At 47.1% G+C, this 23,960-nt stretch overlaps 2 protein-coding genes across 9 annotated transcripts in view; one reads left to right on the forward strand and one right to left on the reverse strand.

Moving 5' to 3' along the window:
• Folr1 (folate receptor alpha) overlaps positions 1–23,960 on the forward strand; it is a 349,146-nt gene that overhangs the window by 202,249 nt on the left and 122,937 nt on the right.
• Positions 1–23,960, reverse strand: part of Numa1 (nuclear mitotic apparatus protein 1) — a 74,416-nt gene that overhangs the window by 1,333 nt on the left and 49,123 nt on the right. For 7 of the 8 annotated variants that reach the window (XR_004769114.1, XM_027407849.2, XM_027407854.2 and 4 more), the window contains 20 exons: positions 23,758–23,837; positions 22,556–22,638; positions 21,556–21,636; positions 20,916–21,003; positions 19,424–19,541; positions 18,843–19,000; positions 18,449–18,566; positions 18,239–18,356; positions 17,758–17,898; positions 16,384–16,506; positions 12,923–16,294; positions 12,267–12,308; positions 5,874–5,942; positions 4,102–4,221; positions 3,798–4,016; positions 3,538–3,692; positions 2,291–2,537; positions 1,215–1,443; positions 549–685; positions 128–304 (listed from right to left, as the gene is read on the reverse strand). Coding sequence is in view for 7 of the 8 variants with exons in the window: in XM_027407849.2 (XP_027263650.1) it covers positions 128–304; positions 549–685; positions 1,215–1,443; positions 2,291–2,537; positions 3,538–3,692; positions 3,798–4,016; positions 4,102–4,221; positions 5,874–5,942; positions 12,267–12,308; positions 12,923–16,294; positions 16,384–16,506; positions 17,758–17,898; positions 18,239–18,356; positions 18,449–18,566; positions 18,843–19,000; positions 19,424–19,541; positions 20,916–21,003; positions 21,556–21,636; positions 22,556–22,638; positions 23,758–23,837 (5,875 nt within the window). In the remaining variant the exon portion in view is untranslated. The remainder of the gene's footprint in view (positions 1–127; positions 305–548; positions 686–1,214; positions 1,444–2,290; positions 2,538–3,537; positions 3,693–3,797; positions 4,017–4,101; positions 4,222–5,873; positions 5,943–12,266; positions 12,309–12,922; positions 16,295–16,383; positions 16,507–17,757; positions 17,899–18,238; positions 18,357–18,448; positions 18,567–18,842; positions 19,001–19,423; positions 19,542–20,915; positions 21,004–21,555; positions 21,637–22,555; positions 22,639–23,757; positions 23,838–23,960) is intronic. The other variant, XM_035442326.1, reaches the window with a different exon arrangement.

Consider the following 23,960-nt stretch of genomic DNA (forward strand, 5'->3'; position numbering starts at 1 on the left):
CTTCCCCACCGTTTGACAGAAGTACTTCCATGGAAGAAAGACTTCCCTCTAATTCACTACTTAGGATATGGTGATCTGGTTCACACCTAGATACAGTGCTAAAGAGAACAAAACACAGATCACCTACCTCAGGAGTGCCAGGACCCTGGTGGGTCTCTGAGGAGACCCGTTTGCGCTGCTGCCGGGTAGTGATGCCAGTACCCTCAGCGATTTGGGTTGGCTGCATGCTGGCTCGGCGTAAAGTTTCCTGGGGGTCTCCGGTTTTCATCTCCTCATCAGTGATGGTTGCCAGACTCAGGGAAGGCTATGTGGAACAAGAAGCAATCACTGGGCCCCAGCTGTATAGAGCATCACATAATACCAAAGAGCTGGATCCTGAAAATGCCTTCCTTCCGGTTATCTACTTATACCAAGTCTCATATCTGACTTCATTCCTTGAGTGACACCTGCCAACTATTTTATATGGGAACATGAGAGTGACCTTTACAGTAGGCCAAAGACCCAGCACACATAGTATGGAAGGCCTTGAGGTGACCCCGTTATCTTACCCTGGACTCCAGAGGATAGCAGGTCTTCAGGTGTGGAGGACACACTCTGTTGCGCTGCTGCAACTCTGCAATGCGGTTCCAATCATCCAGCTGCTCAGGCTCATCCTGGCAAGTACCCATATAGAAGCTGTTCCTTCCTATGGAGGACAGGGAGTTAGGGCAAACATGGATGCAGTCACACACTGTCTACAATCTGGCAAGACTTTGTAGCCACTGTTTCCTGCCACCTTATTGAAGTGGCATACCCATCCAAATTTGTCTCATGAGGTCAGAAGAGTTCATACACAGAGGTTGTTGAATCTTACCCACCTGCCAAGGCCTGGTGATCCACACCAAGAGAAACTGAGGGTCATGAATTGATACCCAAGGAGGGTCCCTAGGACCTAAAGGGCAATTTCCAAGAAATTTCTGGGCAGCCTGACTTTCCCAAAGCCCATTGTCTCTCAGAAAGTAGACCAAAGGATTCCCACTGGGAATCTTAAGCAACTGGTGAGCATCCCTGGTCCAGACTGCTGCTTTGCAGTCCTAGGATAGGGAAGGCTCTGAGATGGCAGGGACAAGTGATGGGCAGGAAGCAGTTCTGGTCCAGGAAGGCAGCAAGGAGGCCTGCCTTGAGCTTTTGAAAGCTTGCCTACTCCCTATGCAAAGATCCTGAAGGCTCCTCACCTTGGGGAGCACCACTGGACATCCTGGCCTGGGAGCGACGGGCAGAGCTTCGAGTGGTAGGCCGGTAGCCAGGCAGGCTAAGTAGAGCTGAGTTACCATCATCAGGAGAGCCCAAGCGGGCCAGAGACTGGGTGGAGGAGGTGGCTCTCAAACTGGCCTGGGAAGCAGGAGCAGACTGTGTGCTATAGAAGGACGAGTTGGCACTGTCTGGCTCTTCCACATCTAGTTTCTGGAAAGATGAATCATTGCAGTAACACTATATAGCACCACCTTCCTCTACCCCAAAGCTCTCATGTGTAATAATACATCTAATACTTCCACCCTGTTTTAAAAGGGTCTTTATACTGCAAGTAGAAGCTCTTGCTAGATGCTGAGGTTAGCCAGGCAGTGGTGACACACACCTTTAACCCCAACCCTTGGGAGGCAGAGGCAGGCAGATCTCTGTGAATTCAAAGCCAGCCTGTTCTACAAAGCAAATTCCAGGACAGGCTCCAAGCAACTGAGAAACCCTGTCTCAAAACCAACCAACCAACCAACCAAAAAAAGATGCCAAAGTTGCCAAGACTCTTCCACCCACAATACTTTGAAGGTATTATCAGCCTATTTTCAGAGGTAGGAAGTAAGTACCCCCTAGGCACACAGCTAAGAAGGCTAAGAGCCAGACCCCTAACCCAAGCCCACAACCTGTCTGTCCTGCACCCAAGGTTCTTGGGAACAGAAATATCATCTACATTCTCCCCCAATTCTCAGTAGTAGAAAGCATAAGAGCATCTTTCCATCTACTTTCTAGACGTTCCCCTGTCCAAAAAAAGGCATCTAGAAGTAGCAGTTCACTGAGGGCCAGGCCAAGCCACATCCTTGATGCATAGGGTAGCTAAAGGCTCAGGATTAACTGCTATTTCCTAAATTCTGGTCTGCCTTCCTCGCCGTTCTCTAGAAGACAGATCCTAAATAAGCAAGACCTTAGTTTTCCCATCTATCTCACAGGTTTGTTGGTCATCCTGTGCGTTCCCAACTGATGCTGATGACTCCTGGATAGCAACTGGTGGATTGCCCTCTATGCCCAGTAGCCTAACCTTGGTCATGGTAATATTGATGATTTGTGTGGTACGCCGGCGAGCAGAGCGGGTCTTACGGCCAGAGTCAGGGAAGGCATCCCCCAGGGAGTCCAGGCTGCTCTCCAAGGGGGCCTGACCCCGAGCAGGAATGGGGGTGAAGTAGAGGCTCTCCAGGGATTCTACTTTGTGGGGCAGGCGCTGGGAGATGGGTGAAGCTGGCTCTCCAGGGACACTGGTGCCATCTGGCTGGGTACAAGGCAGCTTGCTGTATGTAGAAAAAGCAATCTGCTGAGATGCGGTTCCTGGGCTACAAGGCATTATATCTATTCCCTTACCCCAAAGTGACTGTTTTTTACACTTATTACAGGTAAATGTGGTAAAGCATGCTGATATTTCAGAAATACTAAAACGAGGCCTTGATTGGGGCCCTTTTAGTCCACTCTTGGCTGCTTCTAACGTCTTCATACTGGTTGCTCTCAGATCTCTTTAGCCCAAGCTCAACAGCCATAAGCCCAGACCTCTTTCAGATGCCACAACTGTTCCACAATTAACACTGCCCATTCTAAACCCCTCTTCCTGTTCTAGTTTAGTAAATAGAGACACCTTCATAGGTCCCAGGCCTTGAATGTGGGTGTGATTTGACCTCCTCACACTCAACATTATAAGAAGCTGAACACCATGTACACATCCTTCCCTGGTCAGCCTGAGCTCATTTCACCAGAACTCAGACTGGGAGATGCTTCAGAGTGGTGATAAACAAGGACTCAAGCCAGGCTGCCAGGTTCAGAACTGAGCTCCATCACTGGAAGCTTAGGCCAGTGACTGCCCCTCTAAACCCCAGTTCTATCTGTTAAAGGAAACAGAATGAATATAGCCTACCTAAGATGGTTACAAGTGGGAAATAAAGTTGTAACTGTTCTAAGTACTCACAACACTGGCACATAGTGCAGTACAAATATTTTGATAAAGCAGCAACTGTACTTCTAACCCTGACTTCTATACTATCAGGAAACTATGAGATACAAACTCAACCTTGTAGTCCTCAATTTCAGCACTTGTGAGGTTCATTGGTCTTTAGGATCAAATCCACTCAGGCTCTGGGCTCTCAGGACTGCTTGGCCTCACATTACAGGCTGCTCCTCCACTTCTGTTTTTACTTCTCCTGTGCCCTAAGCAGGCGTCTGTCATCATACCAAAACCACAGACTAGAACAGCATACACTCAGTAAACAGGCACAGGGTAGAGAGGCAGACATGTCTCCTGACCTAGTGACACTGCATGGGGTACCCTCTTCCAAGCTCAGATCCAGGCTGTCAATACTTAAGTCCAGCTGGGGTTTCTGAGGCTCACGGCTCTTTAAGGCATCAGTTGCCACCTGGAATTTGCCCAAGTCTCGAAGCTGCTGGTCTGCATGGGCAACCTGGGAGGAAAAACAAAGAGAAGCCCAGAATAGGGTTGGCCTTGGAGAGGAGGGTCTGGATTCCAACAGCACAGGGTGAGATGCCTCTGTGAAGCGGATGCTCACCTGCGCCTCCAGGCTCCGCACCTGGGCACTGAGGTGGCGGCAGGCCTGCTCCGCCTCCTTAGTCTTCAGCCCTGCCTGCTGCAGCTCACGGCCCAGGCGTTCAGCTTCAGCCCGAAGCTCCTTGTTCTCCTTCTGCAGCTGCTCCAGGTCTCGAAGCTGATCCTGCAGCTCTTGGTTCTGCTGCTTCTTGGCATCATAATGGGTCTTGGCTTTCTCCATCTGTGTGGACAGACAGGGTAGGTAGGTGTGACAGAGCCTAGTGGTCAGGAGGAAAAGCAGAGCAGGCCAGTTTCTGGCCCCTCACCTGTAGCTTGTAATGTTCAGCTGCCTGTTCCTTCTGGCTTAGCTGGGTCTGCAGCTCATTCAGCTGGGCCTGGAGGCGCTGGACCTCCTGCTGGCTCTCACCTCCCTGAGCCTGGAAAGCCTAAGAAGTCAATCAAAAAAGGCAGCTCTGATCAGTCCACCCAAATCCACTCAGGCTACACAGGTACTTCAGAGTCCTTCACCAATATATTCTCAGGACACTTAGGATCCCTCAGCTCAACACACACATTCCCCACAACCACAGCCTAAAAAACAATTACACTCTCCTTCCCAGGCCCTGCTGTGTACACACAGCTGGCTTTAATGCTTCTCCCAGTTCTGGCTGCCATCTATGAGGCCAGGCACCAAGTGTACATTTTCTCTCAAGAGAACAGAAACGGACCTTCAAAGAACACCCTGGTGTAGAGCACAATGGGAGACAACTGCATGTGCACACTCAATGACGAGAACTCACTGCTTCAAACCACTCTGAGAACTTTTATCTTTGTTTTAGAGATGAAAAGAGTTCAGAGTTTTAGGCAAACTGACCAAGGTCACACTGAGTATATAGCACAGTAAGATATAAACTTGGTCCACCTGAGTCCAAAACCTATGGTGCCAGCACTGTCTCATATGGAGCCCACAACTCCAAGAGCAGGCTGACAGCTGATTCTGTTACCTGCAACAGCAGCTTGATTTACTGCAGGTACTGGGGTAGGCATATTCCCACCAACACATCTCTTACATCTGCAACCTCATAACAACCCCTTAAAAGGAACATGGTAAGCCTGCTATTGTTCACAACAGAACGTAGACTCGAGAAGCTAAGCAGGAAAAATTAAACTCAGAGCTCCTCCACCTGTGACCCACCATATGCTACACAAGTCCCAATGGCACTAGTGCCCAATCCTTTGCCTTTAACTAAGGGCTGGAAAGCTTAAAGCTACAAAAAGGGAACACTGGAACAAAAAAGGTAACATAATTAAAAGCACTAAAAGTATTAATTGCACTGGTCATTATTGCAAACACCTAAGAATCCCAGTACTATGAACTACATAGGAAGACCCTGTCTTCACCAAACTCCAAAAAAATTTTAAAGAAAAAAATGCATTGTAATAATGAGGACTCTTCACTCAGGAGGCGAGGCAAGTGGATCTCTGGGAGTTCGAGGCCAGCCTGGTCTACAGAGTGAGTTTCAAGACAGCCAAGGCTACACAGAGAAACCCTATCTTAAAAAACAAAACAACAAAAAACAGACAATGAGTATTGCTGACACATTCAGTCCTTGACCCCAAACTACTAAGAATGATACTGTTTCACAGAACTTTCTGGGGTGGCAGAATTTGCTCTATTCTGTTTTGTAGTCATCAGCCTCACACTAACTGGCTAGGGTAATGAAAAGACCAAAAAACAAACAAACAAAAAACAAATCCCCTTTTAAGGTGCTGGAAACTGAACCTAGGGCTTTTAGTGCATCAAGTAGATACTCTACCGCTGAGATAGATATATATGCCTTGGTTTGTTTTTGTTTTTTAAAGGAAGGCTTTACTATGTAACCCAAAGATGAATTTTTTTCTCTTAATCTAATTGAAAAGCATAGGTGTTCATAATGGAGAGATAAGGCCTTTCTGTGAGAGTTCCCAGAAGGCAAAGGCAAGGTTTCTGAGATCAGGATGACTTCCTGGGCAACCAGGCCCCCAAGGTACTTCTGCTTTGGCCCCACACCACCACAGCCCAAGAGCTTAGCTTGTTCTGAGGCAGTCAGAGTCCCACCTTGAGCTTCTGTTGCTGCACCTTGCTGGCTTGATCATACTCTGTCAACTTCTTACTCAATTCCTCCACCTGAGGAGTAGAAGAGAGAGAGAACAGACGACTGAATTCCCTGGATGTAATGGCTAAAATTGGTATCCTTCTTGACCACATCTGCAATCAAGTAGAACCCAAGCACAACTGGGCACAGCTATAAGGGGTTTGCGTGATTTTATCATCTAAGGTGGGAAAACCCACCCTAAATCTGGATCACACCTTCTGGTGGCAGCCCACATAAGAAGCCATAAAGGAAGCTCTTGCACTTTGCTTGCTTGCCTTCATTCTGGCTCCAGTTGTGCATAACTAGTCTAAAGGTTTCTAGGTGTGCCCTGGAAGAATAAAACCAAAATCCAAGTCCCAGCCTCAAAAGGTGTCAACAATTAAATTAAAGGCATTTATTAGTCAAAGAATGTGGTCCTGTAATTTGGGATGGAGATGTGTGGGATGACCCTACTGAGGCTAAGGATTTTAAACACTCAGATTCTGAAGGGCTTATCTCGCCTGAAGAAGACCCTAAACCTTCTGCAATATTGCACTCTCTGCCTTTGCCTGTGGGATTTAATTGTTCATTGTATACCAAACCAGCAGTGACCTGCCAGGCAAGACAATACTGTAGTCTCTCAAGGCCCACCAATAACTAGACTTAAGACTAAGCAGTCTCCTATAGGTGCAATAGAATGTATAGTACATGAGGAGGTACACTACACCACTCAAGAACTAAATGACTTTGCTAATTCTTTCAAGTATGTCTGGGAAATTTGTGTGGGGATAGATTTTAAGGGTATAGGATAATGATGGAAGGAACAGAAAATTAAATCAAGCTGAGTTTATTGATATGGGTCCATGAAGTGGAGATTTTAATATGAAAACCTGGAGCTTTAAAAAAAAAAAAAAAAAACAGCGGCTGGGTGTTGGTGGCTCGCATCTTTAATTCCAGCACTTGGGAGGCAGAGGCAGGTGGATCTCTGTGAGTTTGAGACCAGCCTGGTCTACAAGCGCTAGCTCCAGGACAGCCTCCAAAGCCACAGAGAAACCCTGTCTCAACCCCCACCCCCCAAAAAAAATGGCTTAATTAAATGGAACTTGAAATGCCTGATCTCCCTTGGATAAGTGATGATGAATATTTTTAAGCTCAGGGAAACCGCAATGCTTGAGTGGGGACACTGTGTAAACCTAGCCCTCCATAATAGGCGTTTATGAGGTCTATTGGTTACTGGTACTGAATTAATACTGATTCTAGGAGATTTCAAGAAACACTGTGGCCGAGTTAAAGTAGAAGCTTATGGAGGTCAGGTGGTAATGGAGTTTGGGCTGAAGTCCGACTCACAGTGGGTCCAGTGTGTCCCAGAACTCATCCGGTGGTTGTTTTTCAAGCTCCAGAATGTATAATTGGGATAAATATACTTAGAAGTTTGCACAATTCCCAGTGGTTCCCTCACCTGTGGAGTGAGGGTTACTGCGGTTGGGAAGGCCAAATGGAAGCCATTAGAGTTGCCTCTACCAGGGAAAATAGTGAACCAAAAACAGTTTCACTTCCCTGGCGGAACTGCAGAAATTCCTTAAGGATATATTATCTCTCCAGCTCGGTGTCATAACTTAGTTAGAAGGGATCTTGACCATCTGTCTCTTCCATAAAATATCATGGTCCACTCTACTGACATGCTGATTAGACCAAGTGAGCAGGAGGTAACAACCACTTTGGACTTGTTGGTAATGCATAGGGGCATCAAAGGATGGGAAATACATCCAACCAAATTTCAAGGGCCTTCTACCTCAGTAAAATTCTTGGGAGTCCAGTGGGGCATGCAGATGTTCCTTCTAGGATGAAGGATAAGTTATTGCACCTGGTCCCTCCCACCATCAAGACAGAAACAAAAACATTAATGAGTCTATTTGGATTCTGGAGACAGCACATTCGTCACTTTTGGGTGTTACTTCTGCCCAAATACAAAGTGACTAAGAAAGCTGCTAGCTTTGAGTGGGGCCTGGAACATGAGAAAGCTCTTCAACAGGTCAAGGCTGCTGTGCAGGCTGCTCTACCGCTAGAACCACATGATCCAATGGTACTCAAACCAATGGAACTCAAAGTGTCAGTGGCAGATAGCGATGTTGTTTGAACATATAGGTGCATCACTGAGGATTTAGATTCACCTTTCTGTTTTTTTGAGCAAGGTTCTACCATTATATGCAAACAAGCATTCTCCCTTTTAAGAGATAGTTCTTGGCCTGCTCTTGGGCCTTAGGGAAAATTGAACATCAGACAATGAGTCAACAAGTTACTATGCGACTCGAGTTGCCCATCATGAGTTGGGTTATTATTATCTCACCCACCAAGCCTTAAAATAGAACATGCACAGCAGCAAACCATTATCAAATGGAAGTGGTAAACATGATCAGACCTAAGCAGGTCCGAAAGGCACAAGCAAATTACATAAAGCAGTTGCCCAAATTCCTATGGGTTTTACTCCCATTACAATGCCCTCTGCTCCTAAGTATGTACCTATAGCATTGTGAGGTATGTCCTATGATCGATTGATGTAAGAGGAAAAGACTACGGCCTGCTTTATGGAAAGTTCTGCACATTTTCTAGGCAGCACCTAGAAATGAACCTGAAATATTAACCAACTCTTTTCTAGGACAACCCTGAAAATCAGCTGGTAAAGGGAAATGTTAACAATGGCAGGACTTTGGATAGTAGACTGGTAAACTTTGTTTAGAAGGAAAAATCGCCAGATGTGCAGCTGTTCAGATTCATGAACTGTAGCCAACTGACTGACTGGATGGTCAGGGACTTGGAAAGAGCAAGAGAAAAACTAATGAGAAAGATATCTGGGGAAGAAATATGTGGATAGATGTCTCCAAATGGGCAAAGAACATCATGATACTTGTGTCCTATGTAAAGGCTCATCAAAGGGTGGCTTCAGCTGAGGAAGAGTTCAATGATCAAGTAGATAGGATGACCCATTCTATGGGCAGTCAGCCTCTTTTCTCAGCCATCCCTGTCATTGCCTAATGGGTCTATGAACAAAGTGGCCACAGTGCAGAGATGTATGGTCTCAACAACACAGACTTCCATCACCAAGGCTGACCTGGTTATGGATTTGCCTTTCCTACACATAATGCTTCTACCAAAACTACCATCATAGACTTAACAGAATACCTTATCTTTTATCATGATATTCCACACAGTATTGCTTCTAAAAAGAAATTCACTTTGCAGTCAAAGAAGACAGTGGGCACTTCATGGAATCCACTGGTTTTATCATATTCCCCACCAACCTGAAGCATCTAGCCTGATACAATGATGGAATGGCCCTTTGAAGCCCCAGTTACAGTGACTGGAGGGCTGGGACAGGGCTCTGCAGAAGGCAGTATATGTTTTGAATCAATATACAATATATAAAACCAGCTAAGTCAGTAGTTCTCAACCTTCCTAATACTGGAACCCTTTAATACAGTTCTTCATGTTGTGGATACTCCCAACCCCAAAATTATTTTCATTGCTACTTCATAACTATAATTTTGCCACTGTTATAAATTGTAATGTAAGTGTCTTACATGCAGGATATCTGATACATAACCCCTGTTCTGTGAAAGGGTAGTTCAACCCCGACCCCCAAAGGAGTCAGGACCTACATACAGGTTGAGAGATGCTAAGGCCATGAGACTAGTTGCAGAAGCGAGGGGTATAACTTATAAGAGTGTTTCTTTCATAGCTTCTGTGTGTCTGGGCTGGAGAGATGCCTCACTGGTTAAGAGACCACTGTGATCTTCCAAAGGACCCAGGTTCAATTCCCAGCACCCACATAGCACAAATAAAACTTTAAAAAAAAAAAGTGTGTGTGTATATATAAAAGCATGTTTTAAACAGATGTCTTTTCCTCAGTTTATCATGGGATGTAACATCAAATGAGCTAGTATCAGTTGTGAGACACTAAAACAATGTCCCTCAAGGGACACTGTCATCTACTCTAAAACGTGTTTGCAGTTGTACATGGGATAATTACAGTATGTGAGGCACAATTATGACCTATTTTCATTTGGAAATTAAGCATGGCATATGGAGATATGATCATGGGTCAAGCTGAGAAGAGGTGGACTTATATGTAATGGGTAATGTTCGTGTCCAACTTGACCACATCTTCAATCAAATAAAACCCAAGCAGCTGGGCATAACTATGAAGGGTTTTACTTGATTGTAGGTAGCATCATGGGTGGAAGACCTACCCCAAATCTGGACCACACTTTCTGGTGGCAGCCCACATAAAAGGACAAAGAAGAATGAAACTCTTGCTCTTTGCCTGCTTGCCCCTCAATCTTGCTGGCAAGTTTATCTATCCTGCTGCTGAGACATTCCTCTGTTAGTAACAGAACGTACTTTAAAAAAAAAAAATTATTTATACTTTATGTATATTGGTGTTCTGCCTAAATGTATATCTGTGTGAAGGTGTCAGAACCCCTGGAACAGGAGTTATAAACAGTTGTGAGCTGCCATTTAGGTGCTGGGACTTGAACATGTGTCCTCTAAAAGAGCAGTCAGCACTCCCAAACACTGAGCCATCTCTCCAGCCCCAGAACTTATTTCTTTGGGACTCCCAATATGGACCAACAGCAAGCTGAAACATCCAGCCTCGTGAACTTAACAAATGCCCTTCCATCAGGAAGCAAACATTGTTGAACTAGCTAGACCATAGCCTGTAGGTCACTCTTTATCTCCTTTTAATATATATACATGTAGATATATATACCTGTAATATATATACATGTAGATACAAATTCATTCTATCAGTTCTGTTCCTCTTATAGATCTCTGACTAAAAACACTGGAAGTCTAGACTAACCAAGGAGTTTCCCCACACCATTATCCTCAAGGCCTTTCTCTCGACTTCTATGTAGGTAATAGCCTGCTGCCCAAAGGTTGTCAGGGCCTGAGGTAGCCCCAATTAGATGTTGCCAGAGCTACCTATTCCAACTCATTCCATCTCTAGTCTCCAACCACCAAAATCAATAGCTGACTCTTCAGAGCCACATCTCTCAACATCCCCATTGCATGTTGTTTCCAAAGCCTAACCTAGACAGGTTGGGAGCAAGAACAGAGCACCCATGGGGTTGGAGAGATGACTAAGTAGTTACGTGTATATACGTGTGTGTGTGTGTGTGTGTGTGTGTGTGTGTGCGCGTGCGTGCATGCGTGCGTGCGTGCGTGTGTGTGTGTGTGTGTTCGCGTGCGCACACACGCACGCACACACAAATACTCATACACAATGAAACAGGACACCTCCCTGGTATTCTAACAAACACTGTCAAAGTACATTCATTCCTCCCTCCTTCCCAAAAATTGCCAAAGCAAAGCTCCCAGACCTCTTTCCAATCTGCAAGGGATGTTAGAAAGATGCTAGCAGCATGGTCACTGTGGTTAGCATTAGGAGAATAGAATGCTGGAAGACAAGAATGGGGGCAGCACACATACCCAAGCCCCTCCCCCAACTATCACAAAGAGGAAGAGCAAAGGGTGTAAGGAGACAGAGAAGGATCATAACAGCCACAAGCACCCCTGCTTCCTCCAGGCACTCTGGACAGGCAGCAGAGGAAGAGGCAAAAGGCTCCATTGCAAACTGCTTGCTTTCCAATTAAGATTCTTCCATTTCCTTAGAATGGCTGTAGTGAAAGGGGAGTGGAGGAAGTGTTCTCACTAAGTATCAGCTCTGTAGCCTATTAACCAGGGAGGACAGAGATGCCTGAGAGGGAGGGAAGAGGACAGACCGCATGGCCCACCAGGGGGAGACACCTTCCACTTCTCTCAAACTTAGTTTCCTGTTCCATTAAACACTACGTGAGTGAGGCTCTGGGATAAGGTGCCAGAGAATTCTGGGTGAGTATTCTCATAACGTTCCCTGTCCTCCAAGGGCTGCCTCATTTATCATCTTCATGCCTTGGATAAATCCATACTCTGCAGGAAAGCAGGACAATAATCTAAACAAGGCCATATAAATAATCTGTTCTTACTCTTTGATTAGTAGCCCTAACTCAAAACAGGACTTTGGAGGTTTAGGAGTCACAAGGATTGACTTTGTCACCACTTCAGGTCTGGGAAAGATGAAGCTACCTCTGGTCTCTGATTGTCGAAAGAAAGTACAGAAGGGAAGAGGCCGACCTGGGATGGGTAGGATGAGGCCCAAGAGAGGGCCTATAACACTGTACTCCTGGACAGCCTGGGCCTGGGTTCCATGGCTTGACCCTGCCCCTTTCACAAACAGTTCACAACAGGAGCTGGCGGAACAAGCTGCAGCCGGGTTCATGCACCGAGAATGGTCACCGCTTAAGCAGCCAGCATTTATCGAGAACCCCAGGCATTACCTGCTTAGTTTGCTCTCTTTGAAATACCTCTAGTTGCTCCACCTGTGCATAGGGAGAAGCAATGGAGACAGTGAGACAGAGCCACTGCCAGACTGACTTCAATGGGCTATGATACTTCTCCCAGAGACTATATTGGGGGGGGGGGGGAGAAGCCAGTTGGAGCCAGGTAACAGTATATATTATGCCTGTTTTCACAACACTTGGGTGGTGAAGGCAAGAAGATCAAGAGTTCAAGGTGATCTTTAACCATACAGTGAATTCAAGTCTAGCCTGAGTTACATTGGACCCTGTTTATAACACCAAACAAAAAGCCAATTTGCCTGCTTCAACTTGACTCTTCAGAATCAGCTTTCAAAGGAAAAGGAGGCCATAGATGCTTCCCATAGGTGCTATGGGAGTTCAAACAGTCTGACTATGTAACTCAAGGTGGCCTCAAATTCACAATCGTCCTCACTTAGCCTCCCAAGTGCTGGGATTACAGGTATGTAACACTGCAGGCTGTCATTAACATTCTCTTTAGGACAAACTTTGAAGTCTATCAGTCACTTTTTATGCTACTCAGTGAATGAAGGTGGGCAGGCCACTGCAGTATAGAGATGGGGTAGAGAGTGAGGAGAGGGCCACAGAATGTAGAAGACATAGGATGGACATCTTACCTGGGCAGTGAGTTTCTGCCTCTCTTCTTGGAACCTTTGCCTTTCCTCTAGGACCTTCACCTTGGCACCTTCGTACTTGGCAGTCATCACCTCCAGTTCCCGAGTAGTACTTTGTGCTTCTTGCCGCATTTCAGCCAGATGGGTCTCAGCATCAGTACGCACAGCTGCCAACTCCTGGACATACTTCTCCCGGGCTTGATCTAGCTCTACTTCCAGAAACTGCCGGCCAAGGTTGGCCCGCTCTCCCAGACCTCGGTTCTCCTCTGCCAACAGGCCATGTGCCTTCTTCAGCATGCTCAGCTGTTCAGCATAGCTGGCCTTCTCTGCCCGCAGCTGCTGGGCTGCTCGCTCCTGCTCAGCCACCTTCTGTCGCAAAGGCCCTAGCTCCCCAAGCTCCCGTTGTGCCCGCATTAGCTCTGCCCGAAGCCCACCAGCTGCCTGCTTGCTCTGCTCTATCTCCTCCCGGTGGCGCTTCTCAGCAGCTGCTTGCTCAGCTTGTAGCTGCTGACAAAGGTGCTTGGCAGGCAGCAGCTCGCTTACCAGGGCCTGTGTGCTGGTATGCTCCAGCTGTAGGGCAGAGAGCGCTTGCTCCTTTTGGAAGAACTTCTCCTGCCAGGCCTTCAATTCCTGGCCCAGTTCCTCAGCTCGCTCTGCCTGTGAGGTCAGCTCTTGCCGCAAGTTCTCCGAAATTACACGCTGCTTCTCTACCTCCTCCCGGAGGCTCTGTACCTCCTCTCGTAGAGCTGAGCTGCGTTCTGCTGCTCTGGCACTACTGCTGGCTGTTTCTACCTGAAGCAGGCGCAGTCTCTCTTCCAGCTTCTGGCTCTTCTCTGATTCAGCTACAACCAGGCGCTTCAACTCCTTGCTCTCCCCCTCCTTCTCTAGAACTTGGCGGTTCAGGATGGATACCTCCTCTTCCAAGCTGCTGATAAGACTGCTTTTTCGCTCAGCCTCCTGCTGGCCACGGGCCACCTGGGCCTTCCACTCTTCCTCAGCTTTGCTATGGTCCTGGGCTTTGGCACGGAGGGCTGTCAATTCTCTCTGAGCTGAAGCTGAGGCAGCTTGACTGTGCCCTAGTTCCTGAGTCTTCTCCTCTAACTGGCCCTGTAGGGTCTCTAGGGCTTTGTCCTGCTCAGCCCGGGAAGCACGCTCAGACTCCAGGCTGTGTGTCAGGCCTTCAACCTGTTGCTTCTGCTGCTGGCACTGCTGCTCCAGCTTGCTGACCTCTGCCCGAAGTGCCTCCACCTCAGGGTCTGGTGCCTCTGTCTTTCTGACTGTCTCCAACTGGGCTTCTGGGGCAGAAGCCTCTTCTCCACCAGTACTCCCTGCAGGGTGCTGCTCTTTTTCTTTCTTGACTAACTGTGTTTTCAGGTGTTCCAAAGTCTGCTGAAGCTCCTTCAGCTCTGTTCTTTGAGCTGCCTCTTGCCCACGAAGTTTGGCAAGTTCCTGATCTTTGCCTTCCTTTTCCGTCAGGGCATGGTCCAGTGCTTCTTGCAGGGCAGCAAACTCCACACGCTGCTCGTTAAGGGTGTTCTGAAGCCGCACCTCAAGCTCTGCCTTGGCTGCCTTCTCCTGAGCCAGGTCAGCTTGGGCCTGGCTCCGCTCCCGGGTCAGCCGTGCTACCTCCCTCTCCTGCTGCCCACGTTCCTCTTGCTGCTGCCCCTGGCTCTTCATCAGTGCTACCCTGAGCCTCTCCAGTTCACTGCCCATTTGCTCAGCCTCTTGCTCCATAGCCTTTAGTGCTGCTTGTGGACTAGAGAATGGCCCTCCCCGCTGCTCTTCTAGCCAGTTCGACTCTTTGTTTCCAGCCCCTGGGGGCTCTTTGAGCAGCTCAAGTGAGGTCATTTCCTGCTGCTCACCTGCCTTTAGCACCAAGGTCTTCAGGCAGGCCGCCACCTTGCTAGTGGAAGCCATCTTTTCCTGCAGAGTTGTGAGATCATCTGCCAGCTTCTGGGCCCTGACTTCTTTTTCCTTAACCTGCTGAAGGGCTCTAGCTAGGGTGGTATGAAGCTGGGCTAGTGGACTCTGCTGCTCACCTATCTGGCCCTCACCGTGGACCTCTACTGCCTCCTCCTGTGCCTCTTGGCCAGCTTTTTCATGATCCCCCTTCAAAGCTGCCAGTTGCTCCTGGATCATGGCACCGTATCTTGCCTCCTCTTGCTGTCTAGCTTCAAACCGCTTCTGCCAGCTCTCAACCTCCCTAATGAGCTGCTCACTCTCACTCTCAGCTCTGTGCTGAGAGGCTGTAGCCTCTGCCAGCTCACGCCGCAATGCTTCAGTCTCAGCCTGACGAGCCTCCTCAAGCTGCTGTAACCTGGCCTCCAGCCCCTTTCTCCCAGCCTTCTCTTGTTCTAATGCCTTCTGTTCCTGCTCACGCTGCTCCATCAGGCTTCGGGACTCTGCCTCCATCTTAGTGACACAGCGCTGTTGCTCTGCTAGGGCATCTGCAGTCCTGTGCTTCTCCTCTTCAAGGCTGCCTTTGGTAATCTGCAGAGTCTCCTCAAGGGCCAGGAGCTGCTCCTGGAGCTGGGCCTTCTCCTGCATCACTTTTTCTCTCTCAGCCACTTTTTGCTGCTCAGCCTTCAGCTGGGCCTCTAGCTCTGTCACATGAGCTTGGGCCTGACGCTGTTCCTGGTGGGCCGCTTCAATGCAGGCATGGAGTTCTTCTATCTTTTGGCTCAACTCTGCCTTTTCCTGCTGGACCTGTGTGACTGAGGTCTGTACACTGTCCCTAGCTTCATTAGCAGCCTCAAGTTGCTGCTGCAGACTCTCTAGCTTGGCAGCCTTCTCCTTCTCCAATGTTTCCAGCTGCTGGCGAGCAGCATCCCGTTCCCTTAGAGAGGCCTCTCGAGCCTCAGCAACAATGGCCAGTTGCTGGGCATGATCCTGCCTGGCTGCCTCCTGATCCTTGGCTGCCTCTTCCAATTGTTGCTCCTTCAGCTTCAGGCTGCTGCTCAGCTGCTCCACCTGCTGGCGGAGGCCCTGGGCAGCCTGTTCTTGTTCTTGCAAAGACTGTACCATCTGAGCCTGCTCCTTTTTGGCCTGTTCTTTCAGGCTGGCAAGTTCTTGATCCTGTTGCTGCTGCAGGGTGGTATTGAGTGCAGTCAGAGAGGCCACCTGGGCAGTCAGCTGAGCACCCTGAGCCTGGGAGGCCTGCTCTAACTCCTCCTTGGCTTGGCTGAGGTTGGAGATGGAGCTCTGCAGGTCAGCAATCAAGCTGGCCAGCTGCTGCTTCTCTTCTTCAAAGTGGCCCCGCTCAGCAAGCAGCTGGGCTTCCTGTTGGCTCCGTTCACAATCCAGCGTCTCTATACGGGCTTGGAGCTGAGTATTGTCTGCAGCAAGTTTGGCTGCCTCTTGCTTCAGGGTTTCCAGCTGTTGGGATAAAAGAAAAATAGGGATCAACGGAACACCAGAACCAATCCCATCAAATTGCCTTGCTGGCTTCTTCTGTCTATTCCTACCTGCAAGGCATCACCCAGCACCTCTCCCTTCTCCTGGGCTGGGCTCTCACACTGTTGAGATGCTCGTTCTTCCAGCTGGGAAAGCTTTCCCTGAAGGATTTCATTCTTCTCTTCAAGATATTTCTTGGAATAAACAAGAGACCCATGTAAATAGAGAAGCAGCACAATCACCTGATTACCACATGGGCCCTCACTTCACACTCATCAAGAAAGTGTGAAACTGGACCATCTGTTACTAAATCTCCCTTTCCCTGGCTCAGGAGAAAACCTCCCAGAAACCATGGGTCTGAGCTGGGAATAATGGCTCCCCAAAACTCAACAGACTGAGCCATGAGGACTGAGAGTTGAGAAAGACCAACCTGGGCTCCATGACCCGTCTTGAAACATCATCAACAAAAAGGAAACAACAGGTCTGAACTTCCTGAGAACCTGACCTTCTACTCCCAATTACATGGAAAAATTAAGTCAAAAATGTGCAAAGCTCACTTTCAATTTCCTTGCCACATAGCCTTCCTCAGACAACCCTTAACTCACACATACTACCCAAATGCTTGAAAAATGGCCTCAGAATCTACACCAGCTAAGCCTGATCTGACCCTGCTCCACATCTACTTCTCCTCAATTGTGAGTGCAAAGCAACATGAGGGATATACCTCTGAACTTCTAATCCACCCCAAAGTCTGGGAGGGAGCTATTACTGTCTCTTTCACAAAGGAAGCTCCTGCTTTTCAGAATATAAGTGCTATGCCCAAGTTAGTTAGCAAGTGGCAGAGCTGGGCTCTTAGTGAAGGCAACAGTAAATGCAGATTGAGCATCCCTAATCTAAAATCTGGAATTCAAAATGATCCCAAACCCAAGACTTTCCGAGTTCCAACAAGATTCTAAAAAATAGTTCTGGATTTTGAACAAAGCATTGTGGCAGAAGGCTATAACTCTGGCACACAGGAGACAAAGACTGGAGGACAGAGTCCAAAGACAGCTTGAGCTACAGAGCTAGGCTGCTTTTAAAAAATAATCATTTTTATATTAGAGTGATTTAGATTTTGGATTAAGGGACACACAACTTATGTCTATGCAAATATTACAAAATGAGAAAACCTATCTCTGATACACTTATGAAATCAAGCATTTCAGCAAAGAAAACCCAACTTGAAATCACAACTAATTCACTAAAAGCTTACAAGTCACCCGTCAATCTCCCCTTAGAGATTGATTACCTTTTCCAAGACCAACAATTTGCACATCACAGACTTCACAAGTATACTGGGGCACTCAACCTACTAAACCCTGACAAGGCAACTCACCACTCCTGGACCCAGCAGGGTGATGGACTATACGCATAAAGTTGAGGTTAGCTCCCCAGTCAAAGGTTACCTTATCCTGGAGGGCTGTGCTGAGCTCCTTCTCCAGATGAGTCTGCTTCTCTGCCCACTCCTGAGAAGCCTTGTTGTGTTCCTCTGTCAGGTCATTGAATGCACCCTGAAGTTGTTGCAAGTGGCTGGCAAACTCTCGCACCTAAGACATGAGTAGGATGAAAGCTGGCACTTCTCTCCAACTAACTACTACCTGAACCCCAGGCCCTAGGGCCGCCACAGATCCTTCCCTATCTTCAATACAATCACAGCCCATAGATCTCTCATCCATAGATCTCTCATCCATGATGATACATCAACATTTAGGGCTGCCCAGGCACCCTTTCAAGAGCCAATAACAAGGAAAGTAAGCATGCAAGTCTAGGGAAGGACTAAGCCTAGGCTAGGTTCTAGACAGTCTTCTCAGTCTTCTTGGGGAAACCACACAACCTTCTGACCACCATAGCCCTTAGGAGTCTCTATGAACAGCCAGCCCTACTCACCTTAAACGAAAGGTCCCCATTCTCCTCAGAAAGCTGGCTAATCTTTCGATCCATCTGGTTCTTCTCTGTCTTCAGGTTCTGACACTGCTTCAAAGTCTCATGCAGTCTCACGGTGAGGCTGCCAGAAGAGGAGCAGTGAGAGAGAATGGTATGGCCCCTAACTGGGCCAGCAGGGACTGGATGTTGGGAGGAGGGCAAGGAGAGTCATACCTTTCATTCTTGCCACGGAGCTCCTCAAGCTCCCGGGATTCTTGTGAGCTGGCTGCCTGTTTTTCGTTCAGCAGAGCCAGGTGGTCAATGCGCTGCTGCATCATGGCTATCTGTGCATCTGCCCAAGGTAGGGGAGGAGTTGAGAGTCAGCAAAGAACCAGGGGACAGGAAAAGAGCAAAGGAGGCATAGTGTCCATTCCACAGAAAAGGGACACGGTGCAGGAACAGATCCCAGTGTCTAGCAGGTAAGCCTACACCTATGCCAGGGCTGAGCCTGAAGCCTCACTGTCAGCTGAAGGACAAGAGGGCAGGCAAGGACATCACCAGGGCTTCCCTGAATGCAAATCCCAATGCTCCCCATTACCAGCACCCACACATTCTGTCAGGTACCTACCCTTCTCAGTGAGGAGCTTGAGGCTCTCAGATAGCTCCAGCTCCAGCTCATCCCTGTTGTTCCTCTCATCTGCCAGCTGTTTCTTCAGTCGTCTCATCTGGAATTGTGGGGTCTGCAGGATGTCGCCCATAGGGGAGGATGGAGAACCTGAGAGGAAGCTAAGGAACAGATGACAAAAGTAACAGGGTAAGAGCCGAAGGTCTGAAGTAACCAGCAACAGCTAGGGATGGGACAGCACAGGTGACCATATTCAACACTGTTTCGGGAGAACAATGAGCCTGGGTTCTATCTGCCAGGCTACCTCATGTCTAGGGACATGATGTGGAGAAACTTTTCTTCTCCCTCCTCCATGTCTTTTTTTTTCCTCCTCCATGTCTTAATTCCTGGTGGAAGAATTGGAGACATGTATTTTGAAGGAAGAGGGAAAACTGCTTTTGAGGGAGGACTAATTCCCATATAAACAGCACCCTCAAAGTACTGCCTAATGATGTAAAGGGCTGGCTAACAGCTTAGGCTCCAGTATCCAAGGACTGACTAGATGGATGCAGACACACCATGCCAGAGAGAGGACTAGGACTTACTTGTTCTCACTGGAAGATGAAGCAATTCTCTGCATTTCTAGGAAGCGAATCTTCCTCTTGGCCTGGTAGCTGGGTGGAGAAAACTCTTCAGGGACAGCACTGGAATAGGTGTAAGGAACTAAGGGTAAGAAGCAGACAAACCAAGAACAGTTAGTAAGGGAGTAAACTGATTTTCATGTTCACATAATAAGTCAACAATACTTTAGTAGATGTGAATCTGCAAACACTCACATGTAAACTGAAGAGGCAATTACTAGGCAGAACCTGACCCACAAGGTCAAGGACTTTAACTAAAATCAAGTGCAGGGCTTCCACTTCCTCAGAGCAAAGTACTCAAAAGAGCATAGTAAAGTGAGAAAATTCCTCTCATACTCAGAAACTGGAACAAGTTCTAATGTCAGCACTGCAAAGACATCATGAGAGCCCAGCATCAAACCCGTCCACAGACCTTAAACTGCCTGCCTGAATGCCACCAGCCTTGGTGGAACACTTCTACATCTGGCCTTTATACCACCAAGGTATAAGATACTCTTTTCCCTTGGTTCCCATCACCACTTTCTCAGGACTCTGCGACCTCTAATCACCCTTCCTCTCCGACCTTTTCTTCCTAACACTTATCTCTTTTCCCAGAGACATGATGGGAACTCTTTGCTCTGTCCACCTTCAATGGCTGACAAGCTGACCTGCAAACTTGCATCTGACTCAGAGAGCTTTCTTACACTCTAGACTCCCATTCTCAACATCTCCACCTCATGAACCTGAACATGAAGAATCCCACCCAACAGTTACTTCAACAGCCAGAAGAAAATTTGCCCAGAGTCCTAGTAGCAGGAGCTGACTTCTTCATCATACAGGAAAACTTTCATTTTGTGAGATACTTGGCATATCTACACTTGGTTCCCTTATCAAGCTTACTGGTTTTTATGTACCTGTCTCCCACCTAGAGCATGAAGGAAAACCTTTTATAAGGTTTCCAAAAAATGTTTATCTCCAATTTATAAGCCTAGAGTTTAAAAGGCAAAAACCAAGGAGATGGAGATATGGCTTTGCACTTCAAGAGGACTCAAGTTCAATTCCCATCATCCATGACAGGTTACAACTCTAACTTATTAGTTCAGTTCCAGAGGCTCCAACACCCTCTTCTGACTTCTGTGGGCACCAGGCACACACATGGTGTACAGACATACATTCAGGCAAAACACCCATACATATTAAGTAAAATAAAACAAAGAGCAAAACAAAATAATGTGAAAAGTGGGAGTCCAGATCACCCTAATGCAGATGAGATCACTTACAAGAATCCTGCTGAACTGTCAGGCAGCAGGGAGCCACTCCAGATGATCTGAGGTATTAGCAAAATGGCTCAGAAACCACCTTCCATCACACATGACTCCTGAATACCAACTCTGTGTCATGTGTTGGGGTCAGAGGATCCCAGCAGTTCTCTGCTCAGAGAGAGAGAGAGTGGATCCTCACAAGTGGCCCTACTCACCTTTCTCCAAGAAATTTTCTAGGTCCTCAATAAGGTTTAATGAGTCCTCATGATCCAGCATAAATTTCAGGATGACAGCTAACTCAGCCTGTGCCACAGGGAGAGAAAAATGAACATCACTGTGGTATTGGCGACACCACTGAAAAGAGGGCTCAGGACTGATTCCAGCAGTGCTAAACCCCAGGGCTTGCTGGATCCTTCTTTTCCGAATAAAGCTGAAACTCCATGGCCTGACCCACAACACACCAGCTCTACTTGTTCTTTCCCGACCAGAGAGCTTTTATATGTAACTTTGCTGACTTCTTGCAAATAACCCCTACCAGAGTAGGATGCCAAGTACACCCATGAGGACACACATAGGAAAAGGAAATAACTTCTACATATTCTCCAAATACAGAGGACAATTAAAAACATGAACATAACAAAGGCCTCAGAAGCCAATCCCTTAAGAAGTTAGCAGTTGTCTCAAGGGAATGAGATTATCAGCAATATCATTTCCTTGTTTTTTTAAATAATGAATGGCTGTCATTTCTACAAACTTTAACTTTTTAGAGAATAATAACTTTTATTTAAAGAGAAATGATTGGGCAAGGGAAGCCCAGGCTGGGCTGGCAAGTAGGATGAAGGCACAAGAACCTACCTGAATCCTATATTCAAACTGTTCCCAGTCCCGGGGATTTCTGGAGCTCATGGTGGAGTGATATAAAAACAGCATTACCATCTAGAAGCCAAACAAAGAGGCTGCCACTGAGTGAGACCTATCTCTTCCTGGTGATCCCATTCAAGAGCCATTTTGAGGACTCTGAGCTTCTTTCAGAATTTCTATAATTAAACCGTTCTTAATAATCCCAGGAGGGGAGATGGCTCAGGGGTTAAGAGCACTGGCTCTTCTAGAGGACCCAAGTTCAATTCCCAACAGCCACATGGCAGCTCACAACTGTCTGTAACTTCAGTTCCAGTGGATATGATACATTCACACAGACATACATGCATGCAGGCAAAACACCAGTGCACATAAAAACCAATCTTTAAAAAAAAAAAAAAAAAGTTCCAGGAGACACCTTCTTCAAGAATAAATCCAAGGGTTCCACAGGTAGAAGTGGTACATGCCTTTAATCCCAGCACTCAGGAGGCAGAGGCAGGCAGATCTCTTGAGTTCAAGGCCAGCATGGTCAGCAGAGTGAGTTCCAGGACAGCCAGGGCTACAAAGAAGCCCTGTCTGGAAGAACCAAAAATACTACTACTAATAATAATAATAACTAAATCCAAGGGCTTGATGGTACAAAAAGACGGGTGTCAGGATTTTGACACAGCTGAATTCCTGGAATTACGAGCATAAAATTTAAGGCACCACCCTCTGTAGACCAACATCCAGCAGAGAAAATGAAGTCAATTAAGCTTGAAAGAAAAATATGATGATCACAAAGTGAGAACTGGTTCCTACACATCTCCATAGTGGTCCTTAGTGTTGGTCAAATAAACTTATTTGTCAAGCTCCCAGAATCCTTGGAAAATTACTGGCCTTGCCTCCAGGTCTGAAGAGTCCCATAAACAAAGCACTCAGCACTCCTCATTCAAGTTAAGAAAAAACTGCAGATTTCTCAGGTCCCTTCCACCCAGGTCTGGTATCCCACAGGTACCTTAGCCAATTCCATCTCAGATCCCTCCATCACTTTCGGCACAGACACCAGGCATTGTGTAGACAAGGGATGTTTCCAATTTTCTGCAATGACAACCATGTAGCAAACTGAACTCTCAAAACTCAACTTCAGAAGCAAAATTCCAGCCTCTGAGGAGATTTCAAGACAAAGAGGTCCTATACCTGATGTTCTCTTTCACCCAGCTGAATCAGTCCTACCATGGGGAAGCCCAAGGGCTCCATTGGATAGTATTAGAAGAAAGTGCCTGGGCATTAGCAGTAACTCTGGGTCAAGCCCCTATACTCACCTGCCAGCTCATCACCTCCCCCACTTAGCACCACAGAAAGAGACAGAGATACTAGATCATCCTAGCATCCTAGCGGCCTATTCCACCTAAGGCTGCAGAGGTCTACAGCTGAGTCCAATTAGAGCAACAGAGGACACTAGGCCTTTATTCTGCCAGAGTGTTTCACAGTAACAGCCTGTTGGGTAAAAATCTCACCTGCCCTATAATTCTCTTGTGGTAGAAACAGCAGGCAGCTCCCCATGTTAAAGATGTCACACTCTATGGTACAAGGATGACCAAGGAAGGGGAGCTATGCACCAAGTTTCACAAAATTTCTCCCCACACCCCCAGCTCTGTAGACCTCAAACTCACAAAGATCTGCCTGCCTCTTTCTCTCAAATGCTGGGATTAAAGGTCTGCACCACCACCACCCAGCTTCACAAACATTATTTAATCTTCCCACTAACCAGATGAGCAATTATCATTACTTCCATAACACAAACCCATGTCTTAAAAAACTGACCTTGCCCCTTTACCTACAACCTAAGCAATTACCTAAGAAAACTATTTTTCTTGCAAGGGCAAGTTTTCTTACAAGGGTAATTTGAACCTTTTCCTCTCCTGTTTCTTCAAAACATGGAGACCAAGACCAACAAGTGAACACAAGTGATGTCAACCCTCTAATCTACCTGTACCTGATGTGGACTCTGGGACTGAAAACAGACTTTTCTTAACTTAAGATAAGCTGGTGACAAGAGGCATTTCAAGATCCAGGGAGACTGACACAGATGTGTTTGTCTCTTAGCTAAAGTAGGGGGTCCTGAGCCTTTTTTTTGGCTAGACACTAATGACTAAGTGCTTCGGTTCCCAAGTCCTAGGAGCTGGAGCTGCACATCTACTTAAGAAAGACACTTACTTTGTAGAAACCGGCAAACAAAGTCTAGTCTTTCTGGCACCGGCTGCTGAAGAATTTGTTGCCCCTCTTCAGTGTTATGGCTAAGACAAAACAAACAAAGAGGAAGCGTCAGGTCAGGAGTAGTCAGTCATCCCTGCCTCACTGCTTACCTACCTACCAACAGCCTTCCTCCATCCCCTTCCTCTTTCCTGTCCCAGGTCTGG

Source organism: Cricetulus griseus, chromosome 3 (genome assembly GCF_003668045.3).
Source record: "Cricetulus griseus strain 17A/GY chromosome 3, alternate assembly CriGri-PICRH-1.0, whole genome shotgun sequence".
In the NCBI taxonomy this organism is placed as follows: Eukaryota; Metazoa; Chordata; class Mammalia; order Rodentia; family Cricetidae; genus Cricetulus; species Cricetulus griseus.